The sequence below is a fragment of the Eubalaena glacialis genome, chromosome 4 (assembly GCF_028564815.1).
Source record: "Eubalaena glacialis isolate mEubGla1 chromosome 4, mEubGla1.1.hap2.+ XY, whole genome shotgun sequence".
Taxonomy (NCBI): domain Eukaryota; kingdom Metazoa; phylum Chordata; class Mammalia; order Artiodactyla; family Balaenidae; genus Eubalaena; species Eubalaena glacialis.
Window position 1 is genome coordinate 110,575,976 of NC_083719.1, and position 19,493 is coordinate 110,595,468.

Genomic DNA, 19,493 nt, shown 5'->3' on the forward strand with positions numbered 1-19,493 from the left:
CTGCTCTGGTTACCCTGCCAGAACTGGGCGGCAAACTCCTCCTCCCTTCCTCCTTCCCTCTGTTACCGGACCATGGGCTGTCCCTTCTGGAAACTTGAGGGCTCCAGTCCAAGAAGACTCTGGCAGCCAGCCTCGATGAAGAGCCCCAGGGGACCAAAATCAGAGCCCAGGAGTGGTGACAGCTGGGCCTCCATTACCGTGCTCTCACAAAGGACCAAGCTCCGCGTAGTATGTTCTCCAGAGGCCCCAACAGGATCCTGGGACGACCCGGTAGTCCTTGCTCCCCACCTCCCCTCAGTCCGAGCTTGTCTCTGACGCACAGCGATCTTGATCATCCCTGCTTCCCCCTTTTCAAGGCGAGGCTCCGGGCTGTCCCGAAGCCGCCGGCAGGTGACTGAATCCAGCTTGGGCGTTAGTGAGCGCCGGGTGGGCGGGCGCCGGCCATTTGCGCTGCGGCGGGCCAGAGGAGAGGGCGCGCTCCTGTCGCCCCTGCGCCCGCAGAGCCTCGGCCCCACGCACTCGCCCATCAGCGCCCCGCCCGAGGCCCCCTTCGGGCTGGAAGCGTGAGAGGAGAGACCCCTGCCCGGGACGAGGCCTGTGGCGACGCCGACAGAGAGGGCCGAGGGCCGACCTCTCAAAGACCTTGCTCTGCGGCCTCGACTCTTCCCATTCGCCCGCTCGCCCGTGAGACCCTACCCGGCAGCGCGGGGCTGGGCGCTCAGCACCTAGGGGGCGCGGGGGCCGGGGATGCGGCGCGGGAACTGGGCCCCTTTTCCGTACGGAGGCGGCACCGCTGGCCTCCTAGCCTCCCCGGGGTGTCTGGCGGGGTCGCCGGGGGCGGGGAGCGGAGCACGGGCGGAGCCGCCCCGGAGCCCCACCCCAGCCAGCCCGCTGCCTCGCCCTGCCCCGCCCCAACCGGGATCGGGGTGTGGTCCCGAGTTTCTACCGTGGCTTCCAGCTTTGCGTCCAGCTCCCAGGAACCTTCCAAGGTCCGCAGCCCGTTTCCTGGGAACGGTGCCGGCCGCGCGCCTCGCTTTCCCTCAGCCGGCCTGGCCCGCGAGAACGTTCTGAGGCCCCCGGGGAACGCCCTCCCCCGCGCGACACTGTCCGGGGAACGCTCTTATCATCCCTCGTTGCCAGCTGCAGAGCAGCGGCGGGGAGCATGCAGGACTACGACGAGGTGACCGCCTTCCTGGGCGAGTGGGGCCCTTTCCAGCGCCTCATCTTCTTCCTGCTCAGCGCCAGCATCATCCCCAACGGCTTCAACGGCATGTCAGTCGTGTTCCTGGCGGGGACCCCGGAGCACCACTGTCGGGTGCCGGACACAGCGAACCTGAGCAGCGTGTGGCGCAACCACAGCCTCCCGCTGCAGCTGCGGGACGGCCGCGAGGTGCCTCACAGCTGCCGCCGCTACCGGCTCGCGACGATCGTCAACTTCTCGGAGCTCGGGCTGGAGCCGGGGCGTGACGTGGACCTGGAGCAGCTGGAGCAAGAGGGCTGCCTGGATGGCTGGGAGTTCAACCAGGACATCTACCTGTCCACCATCGTGACCGAGGTGGGTATGTGAGCGACCCAGTATCTGCATCAGTCCCCCTCGAGACACCCTGGCAGTGCCTGGGTCAGCGTCCCCCACTCCTCATCAAACCTGGCCAGCAGTCACCTGGGTTATACTTCCAACACAGGTGTGCAGCCCAAGAGAGCAGGACTCAGGCTCATTCCCCATCGGTTTGTCTCCTAGGGAGGGGATGAAGAAGGGAGAAGGGAAGCAGTTGTCAACTGCCTTTTCCTCTGGCAGTTTCACAAAAGATGAAGTTGTTTCCCAAGAGCCTAGATACCACCAACCCCAGGCTCCCCAGATGGACAGCCTGAGTCAAGTTCCTGCCGTAGGCATGAGGAGGGGGTGTGGGGGATGCTGCTGAGCCACCTGTAGACACAAAGAAGAGTCTTGCTGCTGGGCAGGGCATGGGCAGGTGTGGTCTGTTCCCTGGCCACAGGCTTCTGGAAGCATCACGGGGTCTCCTGCTCTGCCATACAACTATGGTAAGGCTTGGGTCCTGTCCTGAGCCTCCAGTTTCTCTGAAAAGGAGCAGAAGGCCTCCTGATACTGGTGGAGTACAGGGAACTAGAGGAGGCATAACCCTGGCCCCAGGGCACTCATGAAGGGCCAGACTCACAGAGACCGTCTGAGCATAGGGCCCAGTGGTGGACAGAGGCTCCGGCTTATGCCATTAGCCGCTTAGCATCCTAAGTGGTTTGGTGGCAGGATTTCTAAGTTTCAGCAGTCAGAATACACATGTACTTTGTCCTCTGCATTTCCTGCTTTGCATCTGGTAAGGGCCAGGTGATGCTACGTCAGGGCACATCTCCTTCTGAGGAGGGTATCCTCACACACTAGTTTCCTGCTATTAATCAGGCAGGTAGGATTCCCAGTTTCTGGCCCATCCTCTGCTCTACGTGAAAACCTGACCATGGCCTCTGCTAGTCTTTTATCCCCTTCCCCAGCACAATGTGGCAATAATTAGACACCATGTCTGGCCTTGTGCTGAACACCAGGCTATACACATCTGGGGTGTGGGGTCTGCTTTTGAAGCTCAGATACCCACAGGGACACTGGCTGTGTTAGAGAGAGCTAACATCAAACCTGGTTAATAACAGGGTTCTGGAACCTGAATTCAAATACTGACTGGCTTGTTGCATGACCTGGGGCAAAAAAAACGGCCCTCTCTGTGGGGATAGCAGAGTGAGGAACTACTCTAAGAAGGGATGATAAATTTGAACTGAGTCTGGAAATATGAGCAGGACTTGTCCAGGCAAAGAACATGGAAGATTCTGGGAATGAGATTTCATAGATCAGGGTGGCTTGGAGTTCAACGGATGGCAGGTGAGGCTAGAAATGCCTACAGGGGCTGTCCACAGTGGGCCTTGTAGGAATGTTGAAGAGTTGAGTATTCTGAGGACAGTGAGGAAATAGTAACGGTTCCAAGGAAGGGGTAACATGGTCAAATTTGTGTTTTTAGAAAGAACTGTCTCAAGCTGCTATGAAAATCAAGAAGACCAGTGAGGAAGCTGTGGGAGTTGCTTTAGCAAGAGATTGGTGGCCAGCTGGGAGTGGTGGCTCTTGAGTCTATAAGACCTGTAGAAAGTGGGCTCAGCCGATGGAGCACCTCTGGATTCCCCCAGCATTGGTTCCATGCCTACCTTGGGCCCTGAAGTGGCCGTGCTTCTCTGGCTTTGATCCCCTAGCAGGGGCTCCTAGTGCTTACCCACCCTCTGCCCACAGCCTGATCCTGAGGGATCCAAAAGTAGGGGCCAGCTCACCCCACCTCAGTTCCTGGAAGTGTGGTCAGCACCTGAGCTGGAGCTGGCCCTACTGGCTGCAGCCCTCCTTGACAGCTGGGTTGACCTGTCTCTTTCCCCTTCCTTACTGGTTTTGTTCACCTCAGGGTGTGAGGGGTAGGTGGCTGCTGGCTTACAAGTCCATAGCTATCCCTGTTGTACCCTGCTCACAAGGGCCTGTGGACACCTCTGGGGATGCACATCATCACACACTCACACACATGCACCACGATTTGCTTTTTTCAGCAGGCTTTCCCTTCCTTGCTTCCTTTTTGGGTGCTGGGAGTAAAATAAAAGGCAAAGGAGCACTAGTGGTTGGGAGGAAGGAGGGGAGAAGCATGAAAGTGAGTAGGGTGGGTGGTTCTTCCTAGAAAGGTGGTGGCACAAGGAGGAGCTCTGGAGTCAGACAGGTGGGTCCATTCTGACCCCACCCCCAAGCACTGGGCTGACTTCAACAGGTTGCATCACTGCTCAATCAATGCCTCAGTTTCCTTATCTATAAAAGGGGACACAAGCAAATGAAAAGATGCTCAACATCATTAATCATTAAGGAAATGTAAATCAAAACCACAATGAGATGTCACCTCACATCCATTAGGTTGGCTGCTATTAAAAACAAAAACAAAAAACAAAACAAAACAGAAAAATAACAAACAAGGACGTGGAGAAGTTGGAACCCTCATGCACAAAATGTAAAATGGTGCAGCCACTATAGAAAACAGTGTGGCAGACTCAATAAATTGAAAATAGAATTATTGTATGATCCAGCAATATCACTTCTGGGTGTATATTCAAAAGAATTGAAAGCAGGATCTTGAAATATTTGTATACCCATGTTCATGTCAGTATTATTCCAATAGCCAAAGAGGTAAAAGCAACTCAAATGTCCAGCAACAGATGAATGGATAAATAAAATGTGGTATATACATACAGTGGAATAGTATTCAGCCTTAAAAAGGAAGGAAATGCTGACACAATGCTACAACATGAATGAAACTTGAGAACATTATGCCAGGTGAAATAAGCCAGACACAAAAGGACAAACTGTATGATTTCACTTATATGAGATATGAAGAGTAGTCAAACTCATAGAAACAGAAAGTAGAATGGTAGTTGCCAAGGGCTGGGAGCAGAGGGAAATGGGGAGTTATTTAATAGATATAGAGTTTCATTTTGCAAGATGAAGAGTTCTGGAGATTGGTTGCACGATAATGTTAATATATTTAACTCTACTGAACTGTACACTTAAAAATCGTTAAGATGGTATATTTAATGTTGTGTGAATTTTATTACAGTTGTTAAAAATGAGAATCATAAGAATGTCCAGCTTATCCGAGTTGTTGGGAGGATTTGATGAGATCATGTGCCATGCTATATCCCATAGCACCAGCAAAATGGGCATCATAGATGGGTGGATGAGGAGTGGGAAGGGCAAGACCTCATCACCTCTGGCTGGGCACGATGGGCATTGTGGGAGCTGTTCTAAGGTCCAGGTTGCAGCCAGTATAATGGGTGATGAGACTTGCTGGAGGCAGAGCCCCTTTCCCAAGGTGGAATTCTAGGGCCCAGAGAATAGGACACAGGTCTGAATCTGCTGTGCCAGGGGGAGAAATGGCCTCAGCTTCCCAACAAGATCAAGCCCAGGGGCCCTGAGTAAGTTCTCTGCATCTCTCTGGCACCATACAGGTAGAGGGACCACCCTCAGATTGTCTCTGCTTTATACCTCTGAAGGGATCTCCTGATGGGCATACCCTCTGGGATAGAGAAGCCCACCTGAGCCAACCCCCTGACCCTTTCACAGGGAAGACGGGTCAGCCAGGGGCCCAAGGATGGCATGTTCTGCTGTGGAAATGCCTTTTAGAGAATGCCAGGAGGTGGGAACCTGGTGTCTGAGTTGGGAACTGTGTGGATGCGTCTGCCTGTGTGTATAGGTCTATAAGGTAGTTTCCTTCCTCTAGGAAATCATGGGTGGAGCTGCGGGCAGCTATGCCCTTCACCATGATAGAACGTCCAACAAAGGGCCTGGGCCTCTGGAGGCACTAGCCTTGTGATGTCTTTCTTGGGACCTGGGGTCAGGGCTTGGACAGAATAGGACACACTGATTCTCCACCCACAGCCCAAAGGTATGATATAGGAACAAGGGAGCCTTATCCTCTGCTAACAGGGTGCTTATGGGGGGCACTAGGAGCAGCGAAGGCGGGAACAATGAGACAGACCGAGCCTGGCATCTGACTGACAACTACATAGGACTCCATGTGGCAGCTCATAGGGATGTACCTCTTTTGGGGCCTGGGTGGGCTCTGCCAAAGGTGAAGAGTTTAGGCTGTTATCTTTCCATCAGGCCTGCAGGCTGCCCTGGAATACTGCTGGCTAGTGTGAGACTGGCAACTTTGCTGTTGGGACAGCCTGAATATTAACCAAGTTCACAGCCCAGACCTGCCCTCTGGCAGATTCCAAAGGGGATAAAGTGGGGACCTCTGCCTCCAGCCAGCACCAACAGACACTTATTTCCAGTCAGTGCTTCAGAAAGAGAACAAATAAAGGAGACTGAGGGGCTTTCCCTAGCTATGGCCTGAATTTGCTTATCTGTTTGTTTATCAGCTGCCTCACGCCAAACAGTTTGCCTGTTGCCTCTAAGCTCTATTCCTCTGACAAATGCCACCAGGATCTCAGAATGTGCCTTTGTTTCGAGGCTGCTTCACCCGAACCTCCTGCCAAGTTTCTGGACAAACAGACTTTGTCCATCTCTCCTGGTGGGCAGCAGAGCCCTCACACTTTGTCCAAGAGGTAGGGTGGTGCGTTGACAAAAACAAGGCTTGGCAGAGCTGGTCAGAAGAGCTGCAGGTGCCTCGGGCTTCTGAAGGGACTGTTATTTCTTCTTTGTGACAGGCTATATTCGATTTATATTCAAGGCTAACGCAGGCCTGCCTTGTCATCTGAAGCCTTGGTATAGTTTTAAGCATGTCTGTAGAGTCCAAAAAAAAGAAAAAAAAAAAAGGCAGGGATCCCCATTTGAAGCAGAGAGAATGGAGGCTCTGGGGAAAGGCTTGGCTGACTCACATGCCCTAGCAACTGGCACAGACAGTCCAAGGCTGGTGGCTCCTGCTCTGTGTTTGCAGGACTGGAAGGCAGGTTCATAGTGGCACCTTCCAGAGTTGCCCCTTGGTGCTACGTGGCTGGCACAGACCCCATCCTATTTGCTCTCATTCCCAGAGTGGAGCCTGGTAGAGCTGTGTTGGATCTAATGTCGGGATGCAAGTGGGAGAGCCAGGTCCCTGAGTGCCCCTTCTTCCCTCAGGCCCCTCCATTCCCATCCCCACCATCCCATTTAAACTACCTTGGTCTTCTGCTTTGGCTCCACCTCTGATGACCACAGAACTGAGGCCTCTCCACCTATGGGTGCTTTTTCTTTACCTCTAATATAAAGAAAAAAAGATACTGAGAACATTTTAGGATTTAGCCTCCCTCCATCTCCTGAGCTCCAAGTTGCAGAGGCTAATTCCTGGTGAGTGCAGCCAGGAGACTGGGGGATCCCATCCTCCACTCAGACCATATTCATATAGTGGCGCCTCTACTCCAGGTTTCACAGGCTGAGAATATTGAGGCCCTGGTTGCCCTTGTCCCAGCTTATTGTAGAGTGGAGATTCCATGCCAGGAGAGGCAAGCCAAAAAGAGGGATGCTACCAACTCCAACCAGCCTCTAACTCATAAGGCAGGGGGTGTCATTCTGAGGGCACTTTCCCTTCCCCCCAGTCCTGGAGCAGGGGCTCAGAGATTTTCCCCAGGGGAAAAGTAGTCCATAACAACAGAGAGCTCTGAAGCTGTCCCCACAGGAAATAACTTCATTTGAAACAAGATGTGCAGAAGTTGAAGCCTAAGAGTGCTCTTTAAAACAATGGAGACTGTGGTAGTAAACAATTAAGAGGAGACTGGTAGCTCCATTTGAGCAACAAGCTAACCCATAGGGCAACTAGATTACCAGAGAGAACCAGAAAAAGAGACAGCTCAGAGCAGTCAGGACAAACCTCAAAGACTTGCCTCAAAACTACTCCTTCAAAAGGGCTTGAATTTAATTGAACTAGGCTATGGAATGATTTGTGCCCCAGGGCATTGTTGAAAACAATAAAGGAATGAGCCAGTTATTGGTGGAGCCTAACAGCTAAGTGTGATATCAGCAGAGGCAAACAGCTTAATAGAAAAACTGGGGAAAGAGACAGTCAAAAAGAGCCCTGCTAAAACCATTGTCATCCCAGGGTGACTGTGTACATGCCCAAGGCTGTGCCCTCTGAGGAGCAACAACAGAGGCTTCACACTGTAGGGGAAATAGTCTTCACTAAGCGTCCAGCCAAGTCATTAAACAAATAAACAAACAAAGACAAGCACCCCCAGGGTTGGGGGGGCTGTTCAATGCTCAGAGTTTCCACAATATATTTCCTGAAATGTCCAGTTTTTAACCAAAAATTACAATACATGCAAAGAAACAGGAAAGTATGACCCAAACTCAGGGGAAAAAAGCAGGAAATAGAAAATGCCTGAAAGGGCTTAGATGTCAGATCTAACAAAAACTTCAAAGCAGCCATTATAAATATGTTCAAAGAACTAAAGGAATTCATGCTTTAAAAAGTAAAAGAGGGGCTTCCGTGGTGGTGCAGTGGTTAAGAATCCACCTGCCAATGCAGGGGACATGGGTTCAAGCCCTGGTCCGGGAAGATCCCACATGCCGCGGAGCAACTAAGCCCATGCACCACAACTACTGAGCCTGCGCTCTAGAGCCCGTGAGCCACAACTACTGAAGCCCACATGCCTAGAGCCCATGCTCTGCAACAAGAGAAGCCCCTGCAATGAGAAGCCCACGCACCGCAACTAGAGAAAGCAGGCGCACGGCAACAAAGACTCAACACAGCCAAAAATAAATAAATAAATTTATTTTTTAAAAAGCAATAAAAAAAAGTAAAAGAAGGTATGATGACAACGTCCCATCAAATACAGAATACCCATTAAGATATAAAAATAAAAGCTATAAAAAAAAGAATCAAATAGAAGTTCCAGAGTTGAAATATACAGTAACTGAAAGTTAAAAATTCACTAGAGAGCCTTAATAGTAGATTTGAACAGACAGAAGAAAGAATCAGCAAATTTGAAGACAGAGCAATATAAATTATGTAACCCAAAAAACAGAAAAAAGGAGTGAAGAAAAATGAACAGGGTCTTAGAGAAATGTGGAACACTATTAACCAGACCAACATGTGCATAATGGAAACACTAGAAGGAAAAGAGACAAAGGAGCAGAAAAAAAAATAGTGAAAGAAATAATGGCTGAAAACTTCCCAAATTTGATGAAAAACATTAATCTACACAGCTCAGCAGCTCAACTCCAAATATAAGAAACAAAAAGAGTTTTACACACAGACACATCATGGTAAAGTTATTTACAGTAAAAAACACCAAGGGAAATTTTTAAAACAGCAAGAAAAATAGGACACATACAAGGAAACCCCAATAAGATTTATATTTGGCTTCTCATAAGAAACAAGAGAGGCCAAAAGGCAGTGGGATAACATATTCAAAGTGCTGAAAGAAAAAACACGTCAACCAAAAATGTTGTATCTAGCAAAACTATCTCTTAAAAATGAAATAAAGACATTCGCACGCACAGACACACGCACGCATGCACACACAAACCTGAGAGAATTTCTTGCTACCAGTGCTGCCTTACAAGAAATACTAAAGGAAGTTCTTCAGGAATAATTTTTTTTTTAATGCACAACTTATTCTCTGAAAACTACAAGGCATCTTTGAAAGAAATTAAAGAAGATGTAAATACAGTAAGTCCCCTACATACGAGCGTTCAAGTTGTGAACTTTCAAAGATGCGAATGTGCGTTCGCGTGTCCAATCACATAAGGCGTGAGTGAAACTGCAGCTTGCCCTCTGTCTCTCATTGCTGATGATCCTTCAGCTCTACCATCTCCCACCTCCTCTCCCTCCTCCAGTCAGTAACTCTTCTTGCCTGTTCACTCCATGCCAGCCCCTGTATGCCAGCTGTTGTACTGTACCACTGTACTTTTCAAGGTACTGTACTGTAAGATTAAAAATGTTTTCTTTATTTTTTGTGTTTGTTTTTTATGTATTATTTGTGTGAAAAGTATTATAAACCTATTACAGTACAGTACTATATAGCCGATTGTGTTAGTCGGGTACATAGGCTAACTTTGTTGGACTTACGAACAAATTGGACTTACAAATGTGCTCTCAGAACAGAACTCGTTTGTATGTAGGGGACTTACTGTAAATGGAAAGACATCTCACGTTCTGTTCATGAAGCAGAAGACAATATTGTTAAGATGGCAAAACTCCCCAAATTGATCTACAGATTCAATACAAAAGGTGTTCAATATCATTAGTCATTAGGGAAATGCAAATCAAAACCACAAGGAGATACATCTTAACACCCCTGGGATGGTTAAAATTAAAAAGACACACAATAGGGACTTCCCTGGTGGCACAGTGGTTAAGAATCTGCCTGCCAATGCAGGGGACATGGGTTTGATCCCTGGTCCAGGAAGATCCCACATGTCGCGGAGCAACTAAGCCTGTGCGCCACAACTACTGAGCCTGCGCTCTAGAGCCTGTGAGCCACAATGACTGAGCCCGCGAGCCACAACTACTGAAGCCCACGCACCTAGAGCAGGTGCTCCGCAACAAGCGAAGCCACCGCAATGAGAAGCCCGCACACCGCAACAAAGAGTAGCTCCCCCTCACTGCAACTAGAGAAAGCCCACATGCAGCAACAAAGACCCAACCCAGCCAAAAATAAATTAATTAAAAAAAAAAAAGACACACAGTAACAAGTGTTAATAGGAATATGGAAAAATTAAAACCCTCGTTCATTGCTGTTGGGATTGTACAATGGTGCAGCCACTTTAGAAAACATTTTTCAAGTTTCTCAAAAGGTTAACCATAAATTTATCATATGACTCAGCAATTCTACTCCTCATATATACCCAAGAGAAATGAGAACATATGTGCTTGAAAAATCTTGTACACAAAAGTTTATAGCAGCTTTATTCATAATAGCCGAAAAGTGGAAACAATCCAAATGTCTATCAACTGATAAATGGCTAAATAAAAGGTGATATATCCATACAATGGTATATTATTCAACCATAGAAAGGAATGAAGTACTGATATTTGGTACAACAACATGGATGAACCTTGAAAACATTATGCTAAGTGAAAGAAGCCAGTCACAAAAGTCTATATATTGTATGATTCCACTTGTATCAAATGTCCAGAATAGGCAAATTCATAAGTATATTAGTGATTGCCACAGGCTGGGGAAAGAGAATGGGAAGTGACTACTAATGGGCATGGGGTTTCTTTCAGGGGTGATGAAACCATTCTAAAATTAGATAGTGCTGATGATTGCACAATTCTGTGAATATAGTAAAAACCACTGAATTGTAAACATAAGAAGAATGAATTTTATGGTGTGTAAATTATACCTCACTAAAGCCCTTATAAACAAAAAGAATTAAATAGCCAGCTTTTTCCCCCCAGTGGTCAGGAAATTTCCAGTTTTAAGTCTGCAACTAAGTTATAAAGAAGAAATTGTGGGTGGATATATATACTATTATTAACTAACGATTACTTCCTCTTCTTCCCCCCTAATGAAAAATATAACTATAAGAGAACACATAGAAATCCATTCTTAAATGAACTATTGCTAGTTTTTCATTCACAGCTGTCTCTGAGATTGAAGTCCATTTATAAAGGGATTTTACACCTTGTGGTAAAAGCTTTTCTGGTTTTTAGTCATTGAATAGAAAGTTCTCTTTTCTAACAATCTCTACTGCCTCATCAGGTTTAAGTATAACCTGCTTTGCTTATTCATTAATGCTGTTTGTTATAAGTCATGGTTTTGGTTAGGACTAAGGCATGAGATCAATAGAAAGGGAACTACCATTTAATGAGGCCTGTAATGTGTCACTGTCAGACACTCTACTTACATTTCCTGTCCAATGCTCATAACCTCAGGAGGGAGTATTATTGTCACCTCTTTGAAGATGAGAAAACAGGCTAATGGAGGTGAATGAGTGGCCCAAAGTCACACAGCTGGAAGTGGTAGAACCCAAGAGAGCCCGTGCTCTTTGCTCAACATCAGGCTGCCTTCCAGAGTTCTCAGTTCTATGCAGGTCACAGGGATACACTTATCTTTATGGTCCTTTATGGCTTTGGTAAAGGCTAAAATTGCTAGACTTTGGTTACTTGGAGAGTTCAAGGTTGAGGGTGATTTTCAAAGGACAGTGTGTGAGGGACTTCCCTGGTGGTGCAGTGGTTAAAAATCTGCCTGCCAATGCAGAGGACACGGGTTCAAGCCCTGGTCTGGGAAGATCCCACATGCTGCAGAGCAGCTAAGCCCGTGTGCCACAACTACTGAGCCTGTGCTCTAGAGCCCGTGAACCACAACTACTGAGCCCAAGTGCCACAACTACTGAAGCCCACCCTCCTAGAGCCCGTGCTCTGCAACAAGAGAAGCCACAGCAATGAGAAGCCCGCACACCGCGACAAAGAGTAGCCCCTGTTCCCTGCAACTAGAGAAAGCCCGTGCGCAGCAACGAAGACCCAATGCAGCCAAAAATAAATAACTAAATGTAAATTAAAAAAAAAAGGACAGTGTGTGATACCACACATTTCCAAACTAATTTTCCATTACTCCTAATTGTTCAACATTCATTCATCGACAATTTGTTAGGCATCTACCATGTGCCTAGCCTTGTACATGCATTAGTTATCTAGAATGATTATATGAATGTGTTCAGGTTTTAGAACTCTGTCCATCTGGAGAAGGTTGAGCAGGGGGTGCCTCTTTTCCTCTCTAGCCAGAGAGCACAGTGGCCCAGAACAAAGCCCACCCCACCCAGGACGGCTGGGCTCATGCATGCACATGTGCACACCTGATCTGTCCTGTAAAGTATGCTTGACCTTGAGCTTTGTGGAGGCAGTGACCATGTCTGCTTTGTGCCCCATACACAGTCTGGCCCAGAGCATGTGGTCAGTGATGGTTGAATAAATGGTTAAGCAATTCCTTTTACCAATCCACTAGAACTCAGGCTAGTCACTTCATTGCCCTATGCCTTCATTTCCTCATTTGTAAAATGGGGATAAAGAGAATACCCATTTCACATGGCAACTTTGAGAGCCCATGAGTAAGACAAGGCACACAGTGAGCACGCAATACACTGTACTTGTCCTTCCTATTATTATTACTGTTGAGGGCATGAGATGCATATTCTTCTAGGCCAAGAGTGACCTCATGTCGCCTATTACCTTGTGACGTGGTTTTTTGTTTTTTAAAGCAGAGCTGAAGGCTAGATGGCCCAGCCAAATGGAGCTTACTCTGCTCTGTTAGGGAACATTGGTCTAAGACCTTGAGGATGAGATAGACACAGTAAACCTGTGAGAGCACATCCAGTGCCTCAACCCGGCACAGTTTGGGACATTCTACTCTTTGTCTGTGGTGTGTGTGGGAATGTGGGTTATGTTTCAGTAATGGTAGTATTTGACCTTAAAGCACAGCTCCAGAGCGATGCCAGGCAGCTCCTCACCAGGCCATCAGCCATTAGCCTCTGAGCTGACTGTGTGTATGTATGTATGTTTGTGTGTGCATGTGTGTACACACATGTGCAGAGACCCACGGGACAGTTCTGACTCATCAAGGAAAAGACTGTCTCCCACTGGTCCTGCCATGTCATTGTTAACCACAGGGAGTTCCCTGGGACCTGGTTATTGAGGCCCCAAGACACACCCCTAGAAACCCCAAGGGACTGGGGCAGGCAGGGCCTGGCCTCCTTAAGAATAGCCCCGTGGAGAAAACAGCACCCCCTACAGGCTGGCAGCTGATTTATTGGACCCCAGTTCCGTAAGCCGCAGCCAAAACTTTATCTGCCAATCTTATCCTATTACCAGGTCTCTTGCAGCTTTCGAAAAGACTCTTTGGGTACAGTAATTCCCCAAGAGGGAACCTAGCCTTGGAACCAACCATAAGTAGCCATGAGGTCCAGCTGCCTTCCCCTGCCAGGTGTGAACAGGATCTCCAAAGACAGATAGCACCCTCCAAGGGCCTGGGGCAGATGGCTGCTGTGTGCACATGGCCACCTTCTGTGCTGCATGGTGTTGACAGGGCTTCTTGGGCCCCTCTTCAGGGAAGGAAGGGGGACCTAGAACCATGGCCTCATGGCCTCCAGTAGGAGAGCAATGGGGAGCTGGCCCTCACCTCACCTTTCTCAGCACCCAATTCAGAACTCCTTTCCTTGCTCCATTCCCCAAAGAGACTAGGCTTGACCCACTACCAGGGCCAGCTTCATGGGCCTCAACCCATGCAGTCACACAGGACCCCACACTTGGTTTTAATGCTCTGCTATTGACGTCTTGAAATTCTTTTTTTTTTTTTTATAAATTTATTTATTTATTTTTGGCTGTGTTGGGTCTTCGTTGCTGTGCATGGGCTTTCTCTGGTTGCAGCGAGCAGGGGCTACTCTTTGTTGCGGTGCACGGGCTTCTCATTGCGGTGGCGTCTCTCGTTTCGGAGCACGGACTCTAGGCACGTGGGCTTCAGTAGTTGTGGCACGTGGGCTTCAGTAGTTGCAGCACGTGGACTCTAGAGCGCAGGCTCAGTAGCTGTGGCACACGGACTTAGTTGCTCCGCGGCATGTGGGATCTTCCCGAACCAGGGCTCGAACCCGTGTCCCCTGCATTGGGAGACGGATTCTTAACCACTGCGCCACCAGGGAAGTCCCAACGTCTTGAAATTCTTAATCATTTTTCAACAAGGGGTCCTGCATTTTCAGTTTGCACTGGGCCTGCAAATTAGATAGCCAGTCCTGTTTACTACCTTTGCTCATGCAATGCCTGGCTCCACATCTAACAGCCTTCCTCTTTCCTTTCTTTCTCTAAGTGCTATCTATCCTGCCCAAAGGCAATGTCCTGACAGAAAAATATTTTAAAAAACACAAAGGAGAGCACATTATCTTTGGAAGAGCTTTTCTGCTTGACTGCAGATGGAATGTTGATGGTTGATAATGGACGCGTTAACACCCCTACCAAACTTGAGATTTTCTTGGCTCTGTCCAAGGCTAAAGGCTGTGGTGTGGGGGAGATCTTCTGCCCCTAGTCCTGGTGTCACATTCCTTGAAGAAGTGTAGGGCGTAATAAACTCGTTTTGTCTGGCCTTTGGAGTTCTTGTCCAAAGCGGGACATGGGTACAAGGTTAAGTTCTGAGGCCCAAGTTGGTATTTACTTGCTATGACTTCAGGCAAACACCAGTCTCAGAGCCTAAGTTTACTCTTTTGCAAAATGGGTTATACTCCACATCATGAGGCTTTGGGGCCACAATCACTAACCTCTTTGTGTGTTGGGGCAGATCCCAAGATCTTTTCTGACAGTTTGGCGAGTGATGTTTTAGAGGTGAGTGGCCATTAATTCAGGTACCTGTCTTGCCTACCCCTTCTGACCCGTGGCCTGGCAGGGCACATGAATCTGGCCATACAGTTTTGGAGGGTTTGTGCCCTTTCCCCTGAAGCCTATTCAGGTACCCCAGTTGAAGCAACACTACTCTGGGTATGGTTTCAGACTTATCCTCAGTTGTGCCTGAGGGGTAGAGAGCAGAGTTTCTGGTCCACGTTGTTTTTCTTCTGCAGAGCTGTGCTTGGGCGTCCCGCCTGTAACCAGCATTGTGAGAGCAAGGAGAGGCAGATTTATAAATCTTGTTATTGTCTCCAGGATGGGGGTGTTCTCAAAGACATTATCCTCAACATCACAGAGTGGCCCCTTTGTGGAAGGAAGTATATAGGAGAGGCTTCTCTCAGGTCTCAGTACTCAGAAAAACTGAGCTTTTGCAGAATGAGTTTATCACTTTGCACACCGTGATCCTGAGAGCTGAGCTGCTGGGATATTCAAAGCCAGATTTCAGGGATTCCCTGGCAAGCAGACAGGCCTTTGGGCAGGACAGCCAGAGGTCAGTCTTACCCCTGGCTTGGTTATTTTGTAACCCCTCCTCCCCTGAGATTTTCATTTGCCCGGATTCCCTTAGCTTTTTGTGGTACACATTTCCCTTGTATGTATCCTTATAAACGCCTCTCTCTGCTGCAGATGGGGCGTGATATAAATATGTGAATTCATTTATAAATCTATTTCAGGGAAGTTGTGAGGATTAAGATCTAAATTGCTTTGGGAATGTCATGGGAGCAGCACCGCTGCTGAGTGGGGCTGGGATTGGGTGGGAGGCAGGGGCTTTTTCCTATAGTCTGGATCATCTTGCCACACACGGCAACGCCCTGACCACAGCCCCGAAATACTCATTGGCACCACCTGCTTGTTTTATAATTAACGAAAGCTCACTGAACACACTGAAATTTCTGCAGCCTCCCCTTGAGATTTTGCTGAATTGAGTTAAGAGCTGGAAACTGAAACTCTGCCTCAGACTCTCATTCTATGGGTCCACAAGCAGGGACTTGCTAGGGCTACCAGAGCCCATGGGCCCTGGGGAATGGGAGGGACCGCACTTCTGTGAGGGCTGCATGGGAAGGAGGGTGGAGGAGTGCAGAGGGGAGATAAGGAGCATTGGAGAGGGGTGGGAACCCCACCCCTAGCACAGTGGAGCCCCGGATCAGGCCCTCAGTGTGGCCTACGGTATAAGTGGGCCAGGGAGCACAGGGTTCTCTGGAGGATTCTGTTCAGAAAATATAATCACAGGCCCCTGGGGACCGCGTGCACTTTTCAACAAAGTAGAGGAATCTTTTACAACTGGATCATGTGACCATGCCCTCTACCCTGCCCTGCAGGCATTTCAAACACCTTCCCTCCATGCTGGGATGCCTTCTGAAGCAGAAATGGCATCTTTGCTTCACACTGCTTCACAGCTGAGGGGTCGCCAGTCAAAGCCATGCCTCAGCTCACTTCTCAATACACGATGTAAGCAGGGCCAGAGGTATCACCCTCCCTTTCGGAAGAGGAGGGTGAGCCTCAGGCAGGACAGTGACTTGCCCCAGTAAATGGTAGCGTCAGGAGTCAACCCCAGGGCTGTGAGGCCTATGCCCTTTGCATAAAAGTGACAACCTGGCACAGGGGAGGAGAGCCTGCCTGGGTGCCATGCTGTGCCCTTGGAGCTGGGTTGGAGGATTGGGCTCACACTTCACGTTTTCCCTGGCAGTGGCGTCTGGTGTGTGAGGATGATTGGAAGACGCCCCTGACTACCTCCCTGTTCTTCGTAGGCGTGCTTCTCGGCTCCTTTGTGTCTGGGCAGCTGTCAGACAGGTAAGGGTACTGGGAGGGAGGAAAGGTGATTGTCAATTGACTGCCTGTCCTGGGGTTGGACTGAATTTAGGGTATCTTCACCCAGAGAAAGGGAGGCCCCTTAGGCCACCAAGTGAGTGATAGGAGGAACCACGATGTCTCCTCTGTCCTCTGCCCTCAGCCCCTTGCGGGGACCCATTGAAAAGTGGAGCCCTTATATCACCAAACCCCTCGAAAATATACACTGCTGCCTCCCCACTGCCTCCCCACCCACCCCTAGCTCTTGGATGCCTTGTGATCTATCCACAACCGGCCATCAGCCAGAGTCAGGGTCAGACTCTGGGGAGTACCCTTTCCTAACAGTGCACCCACCTCTGCTGTGGGTCAGGCCCCTGGCTGGACACTGGGGCCACAGAGCTGACCCAGGCTGGTTCTGGGCCTCCTGGGGCACACAGTCAGGAGGAGACAGCATCGCAGCTCTGGGAGATGTGCCCTCACTGGCCCTTGAATGTTCTTGGGTACCACAGCAGGGAGGTGGGAGTGCTCAATGGCAGTGCTGGGGAAGGCTTCCCAGAGGAGTGGCTGTCCCTCCCCCAGTCATGAAGCCCAATGGGACCCCAGACCCAACAGACTGAGAACTGAGTTTGGAAGATGGGGTGGGAGACTGTTATGCTCATACCTGTGTTCCCTTCTAGGCATTGGACACTATCAGAAAGTCAAATTAAGATTCTTATAAAAAAAAAAAAAGACTTAAGCCAACTATAGTGTCATTAATGGATGTTGCTGGAAGCTACACTTTCCATAGAGCAGTGGTTCCCAATTTGGGATGCACAGTAGAGTCACCTGGGAAATATTTTTAAGTCCCAGTACCCAAACTGCATCCAATTGTCTACATCCGGACGATAAGCATGTTGGAAGGCAGGTGCTGGCACCAGTATTTTTTAAAGCTCTCTTGATTCCAGGAGCAGCCAAGGCTGGAAACCATTGACATAGAGGGACTCTTGGTTCTGGATTGACAGAATTCTCATGTTGCTGATATCAGATGTATCTGCAATCTGTACTGTACTCACATTCCAGAAATGTGGTGGCAGCTTCTACCTATGACTCATTCTAAAGAGTAGATTTCCACATGGTCTTTGCATAAGCTGCTCTGTGCTTTCGAGATATGGTGCCTCTATAGGAGGCTCAGAATCTCAAAAGTTACCTCCTGGGCAGATGGATGCCTGAGGCATCCTGGGAAGAACCTGGGAGGATGTGACAGGAAGAAAGCCTGTCACAGCCCTGGGAAAAACAAAGTCTGCAGCAGTGCCTGACTCAGGGTTTCCACATGCCCTGATGACAGTGCTGCTGTGAACTTCACGGGCCATGTCTTGTGCTGTGCTGTACTCTACAGGTTTGGCAGAAGGACCATCCTCTTCTCAACCATGGCTGTGCAGACTGGCTTCAGCTTCCTGCAGATTTTTTCCATCAACTGGGAGATGTTCACCATATTATTTGTCATCGTCGGCATGGGCCAAATCTCCAACTATGTGGTGGCCTTCATACTAGGTAGGAATGGCTTCTGACGTACAGGGCTCCTTACAACCCTCTGAGAGGCCTAGGAAGAGGGGGCCACTGGAGAGGGCACAGGGAGTGCTCTTAGCACAGAAGGAAGCACCTCATCTCATGGGCTGTGCTTCCAAAATGTGATCAGCCTCGGGGATATATGTGCTGGTGGTGGAGGCTCTAGCCACAGGTGCTTTGATGGGTCGCAGGCAAGGCAGGCACGCACAGGGAGCCAGCTCCGTGCTGGGCCCTGAAATGTGACAATGAAGAAGAGCTGCAGCTGGTAAGAACCAGCCAGGTAATAACTGAGACACATTTCAGGAGCACAGGGCTCGGGAGAGGGACAGAGGAGGGGATCTTGAGGGAGAGACAGCCTGGGGTGTCTTTGATCTGAGCTATGAAAGCTTGAGGTTTCTGCCTGGGCTGGGGCTAAAGGGTATTCCTGGCAGCTGGGCATGGCCCATGGAGGTACTTAGGGTAGTTGGTGTGCCCAGTACACAGGTGGAGGAGGCACGTGCAGACAGGAGTCCAGTGCCAGCCAGCCATCGTTGGGCAGATCTGGCCTCACCCCTAAGTCAGAGCCCACCCCCAGAGCATATCAGCTGCATGCAGGACAAGCCTTACTGCTGAGAGCAGTCCTATCTCCTAGCAGCACCCTTGCTTCTGGAATATCAGGCTGCATAAGGGGGACTCACAAGCTAAAGGTTGTGAGGAGGCGCCCAGGGCCTTTACCAGCTTTTCCTGGGAGGCAGCAGGGTGAGCTCCGGGCAGGTTGATAAGGGTCATCCGCAGGAGTGAGAGTCCCCAGCAGGGGGCACATCTGGGTTAATAGACACCAATTCCCGTAATCTCCAGCGTGATCATATTTCCTTGTTGGCTGTCCCAGTTTGTCCCTATTGTCACAGCGTAATTATCAATAGTGCCCCTTTAATGTAAGTCTAATGATTCTTCTTGTCTCAAAAGTCTGAATCTAGTAAGATGATTCTGGTCACTTTTGAGATTCTGGATGACTCATTGGCTTTTGAGATCCTGTGTTCTCTTAGTTGAGGATGTGTACACCCTGTCACGTTGCCAAGATGGAACTGTTCAAATTCCACTCCTTTAATCATTTGTGAAGAGCCCCTCTCCACAGGCCCAGCCTCAGTGTCTGAAGAGGGAGGAGGGGAGGGGATGCTGAAGCCACAGGGCCCCAGCAGAAGCAACCCTCTTCAGCAGGCCCCAGCAGGATGGGGCCTCTCTCCTCCCTGCAGAGGGAAGGAGGGGAGCAAGATTTTCTTAAAGAGGGTCGTTTGAGGAGAGGACCCAGAAAGCTTCCAGCTA

At 49.3% G+C, this 19,493-nt stretch overlaps 1 protein-coding gene across 1 annotated transcript in view; it reads left to right on the plus strand.

The window, feature by feature from the left end:
- The first annotated feature begins 825 nt into the window (after window positions 1-825).
- SLC22A4 (solute carrier family 22 member 4) overlaps window positions 826-19,493 on the plus strand; it is a 48,783-nt gene continuing 30,115 nt past the window's right edge. Inside the window, exons 1-3 of the mRNA XM_061188145.1 lie at window positions 826-1,555; window positions 16,546-16,649; window positions 18,022-18,176. Of these exons, the coding sequence (XP_061044128.1) occupies window positions 1,163-1,555; window positions 16,546-16,649; window positions 18,022-18,176 (652 nt within the window). The 5' untranslated portion in view covers window positions 826-1,162. The remainder of the gene's footprint in view (window positions 1,556-16,545; window positions 16,650-18,021; window positions 18,177-19,493) is intronic.